At 35.9% G+C, this 17,383-nt stretch overlaps 2 protein-coding genes across 3 annotated transcripts in view; one reads left to right on the forward strand and one right to left on the reverse strand.

Annotated features, from left to right (window-relative positions):
• Nucleotides 1-11,002, reverse strand: part of ZCWPW2 (zinc finger CW-type and PWWP domain containing 2) — a 159,872-nt gene extending 148,870 nt beyond the window's left edge. The window contains exon 1 of the mRNA XM_017868469.1: nt 10,929-11,002. The gene's annotated coding sequence lies outside the window, so the exon portion shown is untranslated. The remainder of the gene's footprint in view (nt 1-10,928) is intronic.
• A 16-nt stretch (nt 11,003-11,018) lies between these two features.
• The window catches only part of AZI2 (5-azacytidine induced 2), a 25,086-nt gene continuing 18,721 nt past the window's right edge, over nt 11,019-17,383 (forward strand). Inside the window, exons 1-3 of one of the 2 annotated variants that reach the window (XM_017868440.1) lie at nt 11,019-11,558; nt 12,036-12,193; nt 16,838-17,059. In XM_017868440.1, coding sequence (XP_017723929.1) covers nt 16,844-17,059 — 216 coding nt within the window. In that variant the 5' untranslated portion in view covers nt 11,019-11,558; nt 12,036-12,193; nt 16,838-16,843. The remainder of the gene's footprint in view (nt 11,559-12,035; nt 12,194-16,837; nt 17,060-17,383) is intronic. The other variant, XM_017868430.1, reaches the window with a different exon arrangement.

Here is a 17,383-nt window from a genome sequence, read left to right on the forward strand (position 1 = left end):
CTTTTTCTTTTTTTCTTTTCTTTTTTTATTGGCCACTGGGAAATCTTCTTTGGTAAAGTACTTGTTCAACTCTCTTGACCATTTTTCTATTTGGTTGTCATTGCCTTATTATTAAATAAAGTTTTGTATATTCTAGATATCAGTTATTTTGTTATTCTTTTTTTTTTAAAAAACATTTTAACTTTTATTTTAGGTTCGGGGTACATGTTAGACAAGGAAACTCGTGACTAAGGAGTTTGGTGTAGAGATTACTTCATTACCCGGGTACTAAGCATAGTACCCGACAGTTTTGTTTTGTTTTTCCTGAACCAGGCCCCAGTGTCTGTTGTTCTCCTTTCTGTCCATGTGGTCCCATCATTTAGCTCCCACTTATAACCGAGAACATGTGGTATTTGGTTTTCTTTTCCTGTGTTAGTTTGCTAAGGATAATGGCCTCCAGTTCCTTCCATGTTCCTGCAAAGGATGTCATCTCGTCCTTTTTTATGACTGCACAGTATTCCATGGTGTATATGTACCACATTTTCTTTATCCATACTACTACTTATGGGCATTAGGTTGATTCATTGTCTTTGCTACTGTGAATAGTGTTGAACATACACATGCATGTGTCTTTATAATAGAACAATTTATATTCCTTTGGATATGAAATGGGATTGCTAGGTTTAATAGTTCTATTTTCAGTTCCTTGAGGAACTGCACACTACTTTCCACAATAGTTGAACTAATTTACTCCCACCAGCAGTATATAAGTGTTCTTTTTTCTCCACAACCTCACCAGCACCTGTCATTTTTTTTAACTTTTCAGTGATAGCCATTCTGACTGGTGGGAGATTGTACCTCATTGTGGATTTGATTTGCACTTCTGTAATGATGATATTGAGCATTTTCTCATATGCTTGTTGGCCACATGTATGTCTTTTGAAAAGTGTCTGTTCATGCCCTTTGTCCATTTTTTAATGAGGTTTTTTGTCTGTACACTTAAGCTCCCTGTAGATTCTGGATAATATCTCCCGTTCTGTGGCTTTTATTGAACTATTTTTTAAATAATATGAAACCTATTCTTTACAAATTTTAAGTGTACGGTATTGTCAACTATATTCACACTGTTGTACAATGGATCTCAAGAACATTTTCATCTTGTATAACTGACTTTTTTAAGGCTGAAGGATATTCCATTCTATGTATACACCACATTTTCTTTATCCATTTATCTGCTTATGGACCACCTTATCTGCTCATGTATCCACCTTTTGGTCACTGTGAGTGACTGCAATGGACACGAGAGTGTAGATATCTCTTACAGATCTTCTTTTCAAGTCGTTTGGATACATACCTTTGAAGTAGGATTCCTGGATTACAAGGCAGTTTCACTTTTAATCTGGGGAAACCTCTGTAACATTTTCCACAGCAGCTGCACCCTTTTACATTCTCACCAACAGTGCACAAGGATGCCAATTTCTCCACATCCTAACCAACACTTATTTTCTGCCTTTAAAAAAAAATTATAGCCATCCTAACAGGTAAGAGGGGGCAGCTCATTGTTTTTGATTTACATTTCCCTGATGATTAGTGATGTTGAGTCTCTTTTCACATAACCTTGCCATCTGTACATCTTCTTTAGAAAAAATGTGTAATCAAGTCCTTTGTCATTTTTAATCAGGTTTTTTCTTTTTGATATTACATTGTATGAATTTTTTATATATTATTGATATTAATCCCCTATCATATGCATGGTTTGCAAATATTTTCTTTCATTCCATAGGTTTCCTTTTCACTCTGTTGTTTCTTTCGCTGTGCAGATACTTTTTAGTTTGATATAGTCCCACTTGTTTATTTTTGCTTTCATTCCTGTGCTTTTGGTGTCATATCCAAGAAATCATCACCAAGACCAATGTTATGAAGCTTTTCCCCTATGTTTTCTTCTAGAGTTTTATAGTTTAATTCCTTATATTTTTCATATGTTTCATTTAATCTATTTTGAGCTGATTTTGTGTATGGTGTAAGATAAAGGTCCAATTTCATTATTTTGCACGTGAATATCCAGTTTTCTCAAGACTACTTGTTGAAGAGACTATCCTTTACCTACTACGTAGTTCTGGAATCTTTGTTGAAGATAATTTTACCATAGTGTGTAGGTTTATTTCTGGGCTCTCCATTCTGTTCCATTGGTTTGTGTGTCTGTCTTTATGCCAGTACTAGTTAAATATCCCTTATTCAAAATGCTTGAGACCAGAGCATATCCGATTTCTGATCTTTTTTTGATTTTAGAATATCTGTATATACATAAAAATACATCCTGAGGATGGGACCCAAGCCTAAACATAAAATTTATTTATGTTTCATATGTGTCTAACACACATAGGCTAAAATTACATTTCGGCTATGTGTGTTAGGTGTATATGAAACATAAATAAGTTTCCTGGGCCCTCTATTCTAATTCTATTGGTCTATATGTCTTTCTGTATGCCAGTACCATACTGTTTTGATTACTGTAGCTTGGTAGTAATTTTTGAAATCAGAAAGTATGAGTCCTCCTGGGTTTTTTTTTTTCCCCTTAAGATTGCTATGGTTATTTGGGGTCCCTTGACATGCCATACGAGTTTTAGGATACTTATTTTCTGTTTTTTTTGTTTGTTTGTTTGCTTTAATAATAGCCATCCTAGTAGCTGTGATGCAAATCATTTTAATTACAGTCATCTCTTTTCCTAATGCATTATTTTCCTGTTTATTCTATCAGTTACTGAGGGAGGTATGTTAAAATCTAGTTTAGATTTGCCCCTTAGTTTCATCAATTTTTACTTCATTTCTTATGAGGCTGTTTCTTTAGATACATATAAACAGAATTGTCTTATCTTCTGGTGGAAGTAACACTTTTTTTCCTGAAAGTCTGCTTTGTTTTGTCTTACTATAATTATACCAAGCTACTTTAATGTATGCATTATTAATATTTTCTGTTCCTTCACTCTTTCCCATGTATTTTCTTAACCCAAAATGACATCTTTGTTCTGAGTAGTCTACTTACATTTAATGCAATTACTGATATATTTGGTTTTAAACATATCCTGTTAGCAAAACAAGTAAATTTCATTGATTTCTATTTTTTTCTAAAATTTCTTATTAAAACATGAGAAGTGACCAAATGAAATTATGAATTATAATCAATATTTAAGTTTTCAAAAGTTTAGCCAAGAGAAGACGGGACGATCATAATTTCCGATGTGTAGGGGGAAAAAAGACACTATCTTTAATTACCTCTTATGTAAGGTAATGTTTCATGAACATAACACATAAATACACCTAATGCTACATTTTATAGTTGATAATTTCCTGATTGCTGTATAGTTTTTTGTCTCCTAAAGAAACAGTGAATAACTTGTTCTACAGTTTTTGTAAGGATGAAAATACTTTATAAACTTTCAAACTTTTTTTGTTGCTAATTTATCTTTACAAAGCAAGGATTATGAAGTATTCTGATAATTCATTTAATGTTAAGATATACATTTTCCCTAGGCCTTTTCTCTTTTCTTCAATTTAAGCTATTATTTTACTCATGAAATCAAAGACACTCTCATGCATATTTTGTCAAGTTATGGTAGCTCTACTAGAAAATCCTAGTTGTCTTCTGCTTAGTTGTATAGAAAAAAAAAATTTAACTGTCTTAGACTCTTCATACTATGTTTTGTACTTTCATAAGAAAATAGTGACCAAAATAGAAAAATGGTCAAATTTAATGAATACAATACTTATTGTCAAAAAACAATTACATTTTTCAGAAATGTAAATGTTACAAGTAATTTTAAATCATATTTCTGTTACTAACAAATCCTCAATTTAAAATACATGACAATTTGGGTGGCAGATGTGATCATTTCCCCTTTTAATATAGTATTAAGAATCAAACTTAAAAATAATACAAGTAAAGGATAATCTGGCTTCTAACACTCAATTATTTAGTTTTGAGCCATCACCTCAGTTACTAGATTCAACATATCAATGACTTTCTCAAGGTACAGTTAAGTACTTCTAGGTAGTAATAGTTTTCTGTGTTTTCTCTGATCTTTAAACTTGTTATCTAGCATAGGTATTTGTACATATTATCTCACTTCAGACAATAAATACATTGAATTGTCTAGTTAGGAAAACAAAACACTTTTCAAATAGAAAATGTGAATTATTCCAGAAAAGGATTGTTGGGGAATAAAAGGAAGTATAAATTCCTCCTGCAACTTCTGACCATAATATTCAGATAGCAATCTAATCTATTACGAAGATTTCAGAGAACATTGAGAATTCTTATTTTAGTTTTGGATCGTCTATGGAGAAAAACCTTTCTATTTCAAGTACAAAGGGAATGTGTGGCTTTGAATTTTAATGCACAACACTTGATGTTGAAAAATGATGCTGCTTTATTGGTACATATTCCAAATAAATTTAAGACTCAAAGTATTCTAGTAAAATTCTTTATCCAGACATATAAAATTCCTTTGTAAATACGTTTTCATCTAGGACAAACATGTGAGAACCAGATTCATAATTTTCAAACTGATGTTAGAAAATTTTTCTGGGGTTCCTCAATTCTCTGAGAATTTGACAATTATTTTTATAATATCAATGATAATCTAAGAAATTAAATACTGTAAAAGAAAAATCAGAGTCACTTGAATGAAAATTGTGTAAGTGTGTAAAGATATCCAATTTCAGTGCCTACGTTGGCAGCATTTATAAAAGCTAGTGGAGAAAGAGGCCGGATATATTAAGAAGGTCCTCTTAAAAAATGTTAAGGAGTCATTTCAGGAATTTAAGAGAAGTATAATGATAACATTTACAGTTTTTAAAGATCACTTTGAAATGAATATAAAGAATGTGTTGGAAGAAAAAAAATTTTAAATGAAAACTACTGCAATAGTTCAGATAGCTGAGGAGTAAAACCTATAAAACTAGGTGAACAGATTTGACTGTGGGATGAGGGAAGGGATTACTAAAGCCAAAAGGGAATGATACAGAATGACTATCAAGAGCAAATAATTAATAAGGTAATTTCAGTGAATAAATAACAAATTTTTGAGGGAGACTTAAGAATCACTTGAGTACTGATTCATAGGTAATTTAAAGTCTTTACTTTAGGAAACTAGATCTAATTTTGTAATCAGTACAAAGTATATTAGTCAGAGTTCTGTAAGGAAACAGAACCAATAGGATGCACAGATATATATATATATGTATGGAGATATATATATATAATATATACATGCCAACTATATATAATATATATTCCACTATATATAATATATATATACAATTGGCCCATGCGATTATGGAGGTAAACTCCCATGATCTGTCATATATAAGCTAGAGAACCAGGAGAATCAGTGGTATAGTTCAGTATAAGTCCAAAGGCTTGCAAAACAGAAGAGCTAATGCTATAAGTTCTAGTCTACAGGCAGAAAACTTATGTCCCAGCCTAAATGTTCGAGCAGAGAGAGCACGAATTCTTCCTTCGTCTACCTTTGGTTCTATTCAAGCCCTCCGTGGATTGGATGATGCTGCCCACTCACAATGTGGAGAGCAATCTGCTTTACTCCATCTACCATTCGAATGCTAATCTTATCTAGAGACACTCAAAGACATCCCAAAAATAATGTTTAACCGAATACACGGGCAGCCCAGGCACACAGTCAAGTTGACACATAAAATTAACCATCACACCAAATCAAAAATTTCGCTTTTGTATTGTGTAATTTGTGGGTTTGGACATTTTCTTTCTTCTTTGCTACATAATCTATTTGAAAAATGTAGCTTAACTTCTTTCTATAGATCTTAATGAACTTTAATGTCATCCTTTCATTATTATTTATTTGTAGCTTTATAAAATGGCTCTCCTCTGAATCATTGCTTTGTCTTCCTGATTTTTACAATGTAAATGAAAACCTCAAAACAGAATTATTTATTCTTCTCTTCTCATTTTAAGTAGGAAAAAAGAGATTTTTTTTCTTTATAGGCACATATAGAAACTATTGGCAAAAAATAAATGAAAGGGAATTTCTTATCATGTTAAATTTCACACAGTTCTTTGTCAATGTGACTGGTTTCTCTAATAGGTTTTACCTCCTTGTACTTTAAAAAAGTCATTTTGCCTATTTCATCCCAGTGCCTAAAACAGTGTCTGGCACATGATAGGTGCTCAATAATTGCCAAATGTTGAATAAATGAACAAATTCATATCTCAAATAGCAAAAGAGTATAACTACAAAGCCTCAGAGGAGGGTTTCTCTTACTTCATTTACTAAGAATTAGAGGATTCCCTCTACTGAGTCTTCTCTGTACAATCTACCAACCTCCTCTGTTGCTGTTCTCCTGTTGGTTGCTCTCATATTTCTTCTCCCTGTGATTCTTCATGTCAAAGGCTTTCTAGGACCATTAATTTTTCTTTACCATGTTTCTGCCAGAAAATCACTGCATTTTGTCATTGTGCAGACAATTATGGCACTCATATTTTATTTTGGAAAAAAAAAAAGCTCTATCAGCAACCAATTCCTATTGATGGCAAACATTTTAAGTCAAAAGTTCTTAGTGAGGCACAGATTGTATATACAGGACAAAACTGCTGGAGTCAAAATCATAATTTCTTTTATAAATGAAATGTAAATGTAAATGTAATTTAAAATCTATCATCATCCATCTTTTTGAAAATTACATGAACAAGCTCTCCTTTAGCAGCTGGGAACTCGATATCATGCCTCTTTTCCTTGAATTCATATTTCCATCTCACTTCCTCCACATAAGCTTATCCCAACATAATATATTTTAGTGTTTCAAAATATTTTAAATTGATCACCCTATCATACTCCCCTACAACAAAAAAAGTAAATTTTAAAATTTCCAAGAACATAAGTTCTAATACTGTGTCCTCATTAAATTACTAGAACACTTTTCATGAGTATTAAACATATAACAAATTATAATTATTATAAAATATAAAAGGATTTCTTTTTGAGACAGAGTCTCGCTCTTTCACCCAGGCTGGAGTGCAGTGGTGCAATCTCAGTTCACTGCGGCCTCTGCCTCCTGAGTTCAAGCAATTCTCGTGCCTCAGCCTCCCCAGGTGGCTGGGAACTACAAGTGGGAGCCACCATGTCTGGATATTTTTTGTATTTTAGTAGAAACAGAGTTTCGTCATGTTGGCCAGGCTGGTCTTGAACTCCTGACCTTAGGTGATTGGCCCATCTCAGCCTCCCAAAGTGCTAGGATTACAGGCATGAGCCACTGTGCCTGGCCAATAAAATATAAAAAGCTTTTATTGGAAATGCATGTCATAAAAAAGATGGACAGGACCTTCTGCCCCCTCCCTCATGAGGCCATGTACCCAAAATAAATATTATTTATTGCTAGAAAGAAACGGAATTCAGGTTAATTCTATTTTATATGTTGTATTCTTCCATTCCAAACATTTGGGAGTGTAATGATTTCTGGTTATAGCAATAATCATTTGTGTGAACTCCTAAGTTATAGACCAAAAATCACATAGGGGTATGCTTCAAAATTATTTTAATGATCAGTTGATAACTCAATTTGGTCCTTCTGCAATTATTTTTTAAAGCAACTGAAACTCACCAATTTTGCAAAAGAGTTAACTACTCAGTCATTAGAGTCATTCACTTTCTAAACACCACTATCAAGATTTAGGTCAGATAAGGTATCCCCATATTTGTCAGAGAGAGGGACAATTGCTAAAGAGGAAAGCAGAAAGATGTCTAGTTCAGCACACTCTGAGGAAGATCAATTTTAGGAATGAAAGCATGCAAGTTGACAACCTGAGAATTAACACTCTTAAACTATCCTTAACTATATAACCCCCTGGAAAGCCTTTATGTACCTCTCAAGGTTAAGGGTAAAGGATATATGTTGCTCAGTTCAGAGACTGCCAGTTTAAGATGCACACAGGTTGGGATACACACAGTTTAACAGAAGTCATGAACTCTAAGGCATTCATAATTCATTCTCTGTGTGTGTGTGTGTGTGTGTGTGTGTGTGTGTGTGTGCATACATCTGAGAGACAGGGAAACGAGCGGTAAGGAGACAAAGGAGAGGGGAGAGGGAGAAAGTATGGGGAAAACAGGGAAGAGAACTGTGTATGCCCAAATACCAGGTTTTATTTTTGGTAGTATTCCTGAAATCGCTTTTATCCTTGCCACTAAAACTATTCTCATACCCTAAAGATACAACCTGGACATGTGACATGTAAGGAAAAGAGAGGAAGAAGTTTCTGAAACAACACTGATGAAATGACACTGAAGCTGATATGAATATGAAAAGACAGACACTGCCATTTCAATTTAGTGGTATTGACATACTAAGTTTTCTTCCTCTGACAATGAAGAGCCACATCTATCCAGGGTGTACCAAAGCGCAGTCCTCAGAATACACAACAAAGAAACAGAAAACATGACCCCAGAGGTAGTATGACATTAATCAAATTACATACACAATTTAAATCACTAATCAGAAATTCACTTAAAATTTTCTTAAAATTGCACTTACTGTTTCTTTTACTGTATTCTTCACAGCTCAGATATATTCACTTAAGAAAAAAAAAAGGTTTTCATTATTTTACATGTTGCCTAAGATCTGAAGCTCTAAAATGCACCTTATTACCTAAAATAAGAAAAAAGGCTAAGCCACAGTCAGAAGTTGTGCTAGCGCCCATATTCTTTGTGTAAGATCTGCTTTGAAATCCAATCTAATCCCAGTGTAAAAGGAACCCAGTCTCAGCCAGTATCAGTTGCTTCAGGAGCCTGTCCCTGACGGAGAACATTTGGATCTTGGAGTGGTGGGGGGGGGGGGGGGGGGGAGGAAAAAAGTGGAGAAGGAGCTTATCCTTTTCTTTCTTTTTTTTTTTTTTTTAATGAGCGACAGCATTGCAGACAGGACAATTTTTATAGTGCCTGGTGTCAAGAGTGTTTCAGTTCAGTCAAACAGCCATTCTGAAAAAAAAACATCTTTTTAAAACGTGATTGTTTCTGAAATATTCAATTTGAGTTTGTAGCTACAAAAAATGTAATGGTTTAAAAGAAGAAACTGTCCCACACTGGCCTTGGAGACAGCTTTTAGATGATGTTATTCACAACTCCCTCTTGGGAAAATAGGAAAATTTCTGAAAAAAATCCCTAAACAAAGTTCCAATCATTCAATGGAATCAAGATGCTCTGGAAAACCAACACTCACTCGGAACTAGTTGGTATCAGTTAAGATTATCATTTGGACCTTAAATTCTTTTTCTTTCTTGGAGCTTAACAATTATCTACCATTCTCTTTTCCTATAAAATGTCCTTATCAGACTGATCTTTTAAATTATCAGAGGCCTTTCCCGGATAATAAACCTTTAATACATCATGATTAATCTGAACTGATGCAACAAGTTTTCTCTAATAATTTATATTATTGCTAAAGTTAATTGAAGCAGATACAGGGTAGGAAGTGACCATTTGCAGCTAAATCCAATGACTATCATGGATATATATTTGTCATAATCTACAGGTTCCACAAAACCCAAAAAGAAAAATCAAAATGTTTTTTACTTGGACTGAAATAATAAAGTTTATACATCCTGTTAAGCAAATTACATTTGTTAACAACCCCATTTATATGTTTGTTAATAAAACCATTGTGTAGTGTGCACTACTTTTTCTTTTTGGAAACAAAATTGACTCCCTCAACAGATAAACTTCAAAATACTGATTTATGAAAAAACATTTGCTCTTTACTTACCCAGAAGAAAAGATAAAATGATTTCCCCTGACTTTTCAACAATTCTTAAATTATCTTAAATTGTGAACGAAGATCAAAAATTTTCTACACCTCAGATTAAAACACCAGATTACCACTATATGTCTGATGACTTGGGATGCCTCAACCAATTTTGCTAGTATTCTTCAAAACTCTACCTGTAAAAACACACCACCTAATTGTTTTAAATTGAAAATTCTCAAAATGCATCATGGAAGTAATAAAAAAAAATTAAGGACTGATACTTGCTCAAAATATTAAAAACACTGCTCTCTTCCATTCTCCAGCCCCGTAAATTGAAGCAAATCGTTTCCTTTCTCAACGATAATATTAATACACATTTTAAGTATTTTGAAAATATTATAAAACTTCAACTTGTGGTCTTTGTTCCTAACAGCTATAAATTTTCACTTAAATCTAAACCAAAAAAGAGAGGCTCAACAATAAAAAAAAAACGAATTTTCATGTAAACCCTTGAATGAAATCCATCCCATTGGGCTGCCAGCTGGGCTGATAGTTAAGCTGGCAGATGACAAAATACTCCTTTAAGAGGGTGGTGAGGAATGTCCGTATTGCTAATTGGCGGTTAGTGAAGTTAAATTTCCTATAATTATTGGTCATTGTTTATTTGTTTATTTAACCAATAATACCTTAGAGCTACAGGGGTTCCATCTGGCTGTGACCTTCAATGATTGTAATTAATTCAACTACTCGTGATTCCACAGCTATCATCTAGAAATAAGCAAGGTAGTGGCAACTCCAGGGAAGCCGGGCACAACTCCAATACTTTGGCATCTTCTCCCTCTCATTTCATAAACTGAGCAATGTGCTGGAAGCCGCGGTGTCGTCTGTGAATAACTATAGACCCCTACGCAATTCGTCGAGTTTGTGCCTCAAGTGATCGCCTGAGGGCTTGCAACGAGCTTAGAAAACAGAGGCTACGGAGGGGTAAACTGCTTCTAACAGACTTCCCAGTTCCCAGCCACGTCAGCTCCTAAACCTGTAAGGGCGCTACTGAGCCGAGCCAGCACACACCACACCGCCCGGGGACCCCGAAAAGGCCGCTGTGTGAAAAAGACGCACTAGAGGGCGCCCCTGAAAGCGGCCCTTGGCCCAACTGGTAAGGCGGCTGCTAACGCTCTTACCTAACTCCACTCCGCCTCCAACGCTCTAACCTAACTCCACTCCACCTCCGCCTCTTGGCGTTGCGCGGCCACGCCCCGTCCCGCTGCGGAGGCTCACGGGACATGTAGTACACCGCGCGCCACTCCTGCACTTCCCCACCCCCACGACCGAACCTGGCTTCCCTACGCCCTCCCAGCTCCCTCGGGCCTGACTTCCGGTTTCCTCGCGCGGCCCTGGCGCCGAGCCCGTGGACGGCGGCAGCCCCTTTTCCGGCTGAGAGCTGAGCCACACTTCAGTCCTTTCCCGCAGTGCTTCCTCTCCCTCCGGCCCGTGCTGGTCCCGACGGCGGGCCTGGGTCTCGCGCGCGTATTGCTGGGTAACGGGCCTTCTCCGCGTCGGCCCAGCCCCTCCAGCCTCGGCTCGTCCCTCCTTCCAGAACGTCCAGGGCTCCTGCCGAGTCAGAAGAAATGGGACTCCCTCCGCGGCGCACCCAGTGCAACTCACTTCGCTGTGGAAGCGGCGGTGTTTTCGAAGAAACCGGAAGCCCGTGGTGACCCCTGGCGACCCGGTTTGTTTTCGGTCCGTTTCCAAACACTAAGGAATCGAAACTCGGCGGCCTTGGGGGCGGCCCTACGTAGCCTGGCTTCTGGGTGAGTGACTCGCCAGGGCCGGGTGGAGGATAGGGATGCGGGCAGTGCCGCGGCCAACCTCCCTTGCTCTTGCTGGTCCGAAGAGACACGTCATTTTTCTCTTACTCCCTCCCGCGCACCCTCCTTTGACTAGGGAGCGGCCCACTCCTGGGCATCCCTTTCTCCAATCACCCCCACACCCAGCTGTCCACACCCTTTCCCCTGTCACCCTCACCCCCAGCTGTCCAGGCCCTTCTTGGTCATTCACTTCTCTAATTCCTCCTTTTCTTACTGGGGCGCCTTGAGTTTTTTTTCATTCGTTGGGACTGCCAAATGCTTCTTTCCGATACAAATTATCGGAAAGAAAAGGGGACGTTGGCTAGGACGGCACTCCCTGGGGCATCTGAGTAGTGAATGTCGACGTCCTGCACTTGATCGAGGGCTAACAGGTATTTGTCGTTTCTCCAATGTCTAACCTATGTACGGTATTCATTTCAGCCTTCGGCTATTTGTTGAGTAACTACTACGTGCAAGGTAGGCTGACACCCTCTACACACAAGAAACCCCAATAATCGAATGCGAGATAAAATCCCCATGAAAACTCTCATACCAATCAAGCCATCAGTTGCTCCAAGACGTAATGGAAATTTGCTAAGGTAATCAAAGACAAACGTACCAGGATTAAAATTAACCCTTGTTCCTTAAGTATAGAAGGCGTTTTGGTTTTTAGATTAGAATTTCAAATTGGTCCAAGGCACAATTTCATTTCTCTAAAAACGCCATATCTAGTTGCCCAATCTTGTGATCATTCCATCATCTGTAAATTGAGAACAGTGCATCATTTACAGGATATTTACAAAATTTTAATGTGATACTGTTTGTAAGCGAGACATCTTATGCAAATAGAAGGTTTTAATATTAAAGAGACAGCATAACATAATGAGAAATAACACTGGATTAGGTCAGAACACCAGGATCTGAATGCTGATTTTTCCACTTACTGGACAATGGGGAAAGGCTAAACTTCCTCATTTTCCTTATCTCTGAAATGGGGGTAATACATACTCTAAGTCACCAAAGCATAGTTTCTAAGAGTTACGGTGGCTCTGGAGTCAGCTGCCTGATTTTCATTTCTGGGTCCCCTACTTTCTAATGTTTTCATGTTTCAATTTCTCCACCTGTAATCTGAGGAGATTATTTACAACCTCGGAGGTATTACATAGATTTACTGAATGCTTATGAAGAACAAATGAGATAGTTTCTCTAAAAGATGAAGCATACTACTTGGTGTACCATAAACACTTGGCCACTATTAATTACCAATGCAGAACCCTGTCATGTTTATTAAGTAAAATGGTGAAGTTTTTTTATAATCCGTGAAGTAACAGGACCAATCTAACTTTTTTCTTTTTTATGGCACTTATATTCGAAGTGCAAGTATAGTTGTCTTATACTGTTAGAAAATAGTTATCAGTAACACCAGTGACATTGAATTGCATTAGAGGTATTATTGTATGAAAGGAATGAAAAGAAGTAGACTGCTCTTCATACCTATGCTAACTATGGAAGAGTCTTATGATTCAGTGCAATACAAACTGATTTCTGGACTAAAGCAGTTTGTTGGATAACTCAGTGAGTCATAAAAATGGAACTGGAGTTTTTCTTCATATTGTATCTCTAATGCTGAGTACATTTTTGGACATTTATTGAATTACAGGTCATTTTATTGCGAATGTACACAGATTGAGAGATGATGTCTTGAAAAGAGGTACTCGGTGACCTATCTTTATGAACTAGTTGGGCTATTTCCGCCCCTATTTCATTACAAATAGAGGAAGGGGAATAAGCATTGGTCTATTCGTCTTCATAAGACTTAATCCTTGCTCCATAGTATTTTGACTGATTGTACGAAATGGGTTCGGGAATATCCTAGCTTTTCAGAGGTAGAAAGGTGATGAAAATTCTAAATATAATTTACTTCAGGAGGCAATATCGAATAAAGAGCCTACCATATAGGCCTCGATTCAAGCTTCAGTTTTGTCACATACTGCTGGTGTGAATATAGGCAATTTACCTCACCTCTTTGAGCCTCAGTTTCCTCATTTATCATGGTGCTATTGCCTTCCTTGCCAAGTTTGGTGTGGACTTGAGATAATGTGTGTACCATACGTTTTATGCAGCTCCTGGCATAAATGTGAATTCCCTTCTCTCTGTGTAGGTTGCCATTCTGTATTTGTATTAAACTTTTGCCTTCACAGTTTAGTAAGGTGGCATCTTAGTGATGTAGTCTAACCCTATCATTTTATATAAGTGGGAAAATTTCGATCTAGAGAGGTAAAGCAAACTAAACTATAATCAGGGTGGCAAATCCTAGACTAGAATCTGTGTTTCTGAATCCTGGGCAAGTGTTCTTTATGACATAGTTGTGCCTTGTCCATATTCTTAGGATAAGCAGAATCCCTTTTGTATTGCCTCTCCAAATGTTGTATTAAGACCATAGACTCAGAAGACAGCTTATTTGGGTTCACATCTCACCTTTGTCACTGATTAGCTGTGTAGCTATAGGTAAGGTATTTAACTTTTCTAAGACTTTGTTCATAACAGTACTTAGCTAAGTGGTAGAAAAATGCATGTGACTGGAAGTTAGCAAGCTCTGAAGGTGTAAGTACAGTAAGTACAGTACAATGGAAATAACCATCCTCTTCACATAAGAGTACAGTCTTAAGAGACATTTGCTCTTTTGTGGTATCTTCTTTGAAAACCACTTTTCTCCCCGTCCCTCAGACCCCCATAGCATTCTGTTGTTTCAAATTTATTACCTACCTTTATGGTATAATAATAATTTTTCTGGACAACTCTGCCTCTCACTCTGGCTTTTCCTTGCTGTGTAAATGATTGTTTCATGATAAAAATGAACAAGTAAATCACAGCTGAGCTAGTTAGAACTTTGTGTAAAACAGAAGTGCATGAGCCCTAATCCTTAAAATACACAAACTGCAGGATATCTGTTTTTGACTTTGTAGAGCAGTTTATGTTGTTTCTTGTTTTCAGCTGTCTTTAGAAAAAAATCCACATCGAATAAATTCTGCCCATTGAGTTGAGTATTAAATTATTTAGGTCAAACGTCTATGGACACAATTTTACCTCCTTAAACCAGACTGCGTTCTACCACTTACCTAGCCATCTAATGCTTATTTAACTTGCTCTACTTTTAAGGCAAGAGTGTGTGTGTGTGTAAGAGTCTATCTTATATGAAGATACATATGCATACTTTCAGTTTGCAATATGAGAATAACCTGTACTTTTCTTTTGAAAGGAAATAACAGGAGTTTTAGCTAGCAAGAGCATGACAGGAATATGTTTGCTCTTATTTTGGAATATCATTGAATCTGAAAACTGAAAAGTAAACTCTTTTAGAGGAAGAAAACTTAAACTTTTCATCATTAGGAGAAAATGCAGCTTGCATCAGAAGCAGCATGAGTTAATTATGGTTCTGAGAATCTGCCACTTTTTTGGTATACTGTAGGTAGCATAGTATATTCTTGTTCTTGGACTTTATTGAAAAACTGGGAAAGATTGTACCTTAAGAGTGGAAATTGTCCTGTGTGGTTAGAAAATGTTAAATTGATGTTAGTGAAGATTGACTGGATGGCAAATTTTACCTACTCAAGACTTGTAGTATACACATTTATTTTAACCTGCCTTGCTTATAATCCTAGATACAAATTGCTTAGGTGCTTCCAACTGTTGCTTTAGTTGACAATTGGAAGTTTTAGTTGTACAATTAGAAAAGCAAAAATATAATGATATAAGACCAGACCCAGAAAAACACAAAACCTTTTGTTGATATTCATGTGGTCTGAAATAAGGCAAAAGAAATATTATAGGCATTAGTTGACACGGGAAGGGAGATTAGACATTTTGGAAGAAAGCAGGCATAGTGAAACGGGTTGGAAACATGGCTGTAGTTAAATTGTCTATGTTTACATCTCAACTCTCCACTTACTATGTTACTTTGGAAAAAATACTTAAATTCCTCCTACCTCAGTTTCTTCATCTATAATGTTCTTGAACAGTGACTGATGTAAGTAACCAAGTTTTACTTCAAGCAAGGGATAGTTAAAAACTCACTTTCTAGTAATAATAATTACTGACCTAAGATACATGAAATTCAATTGATAATCTTTCTTTAGAATGCCATATTTAGTTTTTTTTTTTTTTTTTAACTAAAAAATATTTAAAAGGACTTTTGGGTTCTCTTGCATGATCTGAAGTCCCTCTTATTCTGTTTTTCCCAGGAGGTCTTAAAAGGTTTTAGCCACAGTTTCTCCTTCCGTCATGTGTTTCAGGAACATAACTCTCAGAGAAGTAATGCTGAACCTAACAGCAAAAGTAGATATTCAGAGCAAGTCAGTTTTTCGTTAAACAATGACGGTAACTAGCCTCTTCTCTTAGGTTTTGGAGTCAGAGTTTGATTTGAATCCTACTCTTCATTCAGTAATCAGTATTTATTGAGCAATTTCTGCAAAGTGATGGAGATGGGGACACAATGATGGGCAAAACAGACATAGCCTCTGCCCTCACAGAGCTTAACATTCTTCTAGATTTAACGGGGCTAATCCAACTTTCTAAGACTTACCTATAAAATATACATGATACCTATTTCATAGAATTGTTCAGATAATTGAAAGAGATAAAAGAATGTAGTACATGATAGTAGGACATATTGGACACTTAAGTGTTGATTAATTTGTCTTCCATTCTAAATATACAACAAACATAACCAATTACTGGTATGGAAAGATATAGTAGAGTATGCATTAAGACTTCTGTAATATTAATATGTTGTTGTAATGAATTATACTCAGAATTTTTGAAAAGTTGTAAATTGAGAAGCTATAAAACTTGCTACTAATAGATCTAAGTGGAAATGTTAGGAGAAGAAATATTTGGGGATGAAGTATTTTAAAATTTTGATTGTTTTAATGAAGCTGATATTTCAGATTTTATAGAACATATTAACAAATATGGTTTTAAGTGGTTTATAGATATCATTTAATATTCTTAAGACTCTATGGGGTATTTGCTATTATTCCTTGTACTTTATAAATAAGGAAACTGAAGCATAGAGATTAAACAACTTGCCCAAAGTCAGACACTAAACGGTGGAGTTTAGAATACAAAGCAGTCTGGTTTTTAAACATTGTCCTAGTGTTTACATTATTCTAACTATAACTTTTTTTTCCTTTTCACTTATTCAGTGAGACATTTGTCATTCATATTTTTTTTCTTTTAAACAGCTTGTCATGGATGCTCTGGTAGAAGATGATATCTGTATTCTGAATCATGAAAAAGCCCATAAGAGAGATACAGTGACTCCAGTTTCAATATATTCAGGAGATGAATCTGTTGCTTCCCATTTTGCTCTTGTCACTGCATATGAAGACATCAAAAAACGACTTAAGGATTCAGAGAAAGAGAACTCTTTGTTAAAGAAGAGAATAAGATTTTTGGAAGAAAAGGTAATTTTTATCTTTTACCTTCATTGTGTTTGTGACATAAGGAATAATTCAAAATATTTGAAATTTTGAATACTTTTTGTGCTGTCTTCCATGATTGTACTAAATTTCCAAGAATAACTCACTGCTAATCTGAAAACTCTGGGCATTTTACTTATCCTGTGTTTCACGTACCATGTACTTGTATCTGCATCTGTAGGAGAGGATTTAACAACTTGGAATTATATTCCAAATATTTTTATTTCATTTTCAGGTTTACTTACCTTCTTAGCTGTATGTATTTTATTCAGAATTTTCAAATCTGGGCAAAAAAAAAAAAAAAAAAAA

The sequence above is a fragment of the Rhinopithecus bieti genome, unplaced genomic scaffold (assembly GCF_001698545.2).
Source record: "Rhinopithecus bieti isolate Rb0 unplaced genomic scaffold, ASM169854v2 scaffold_60, whole genome shotgun sequence".
NCBI lineage: Eukaryota > Metazoa > Chordata > Mammalia > Primates > Cercopithecidae > Rhinopithecus > Rhinopithecus bieti.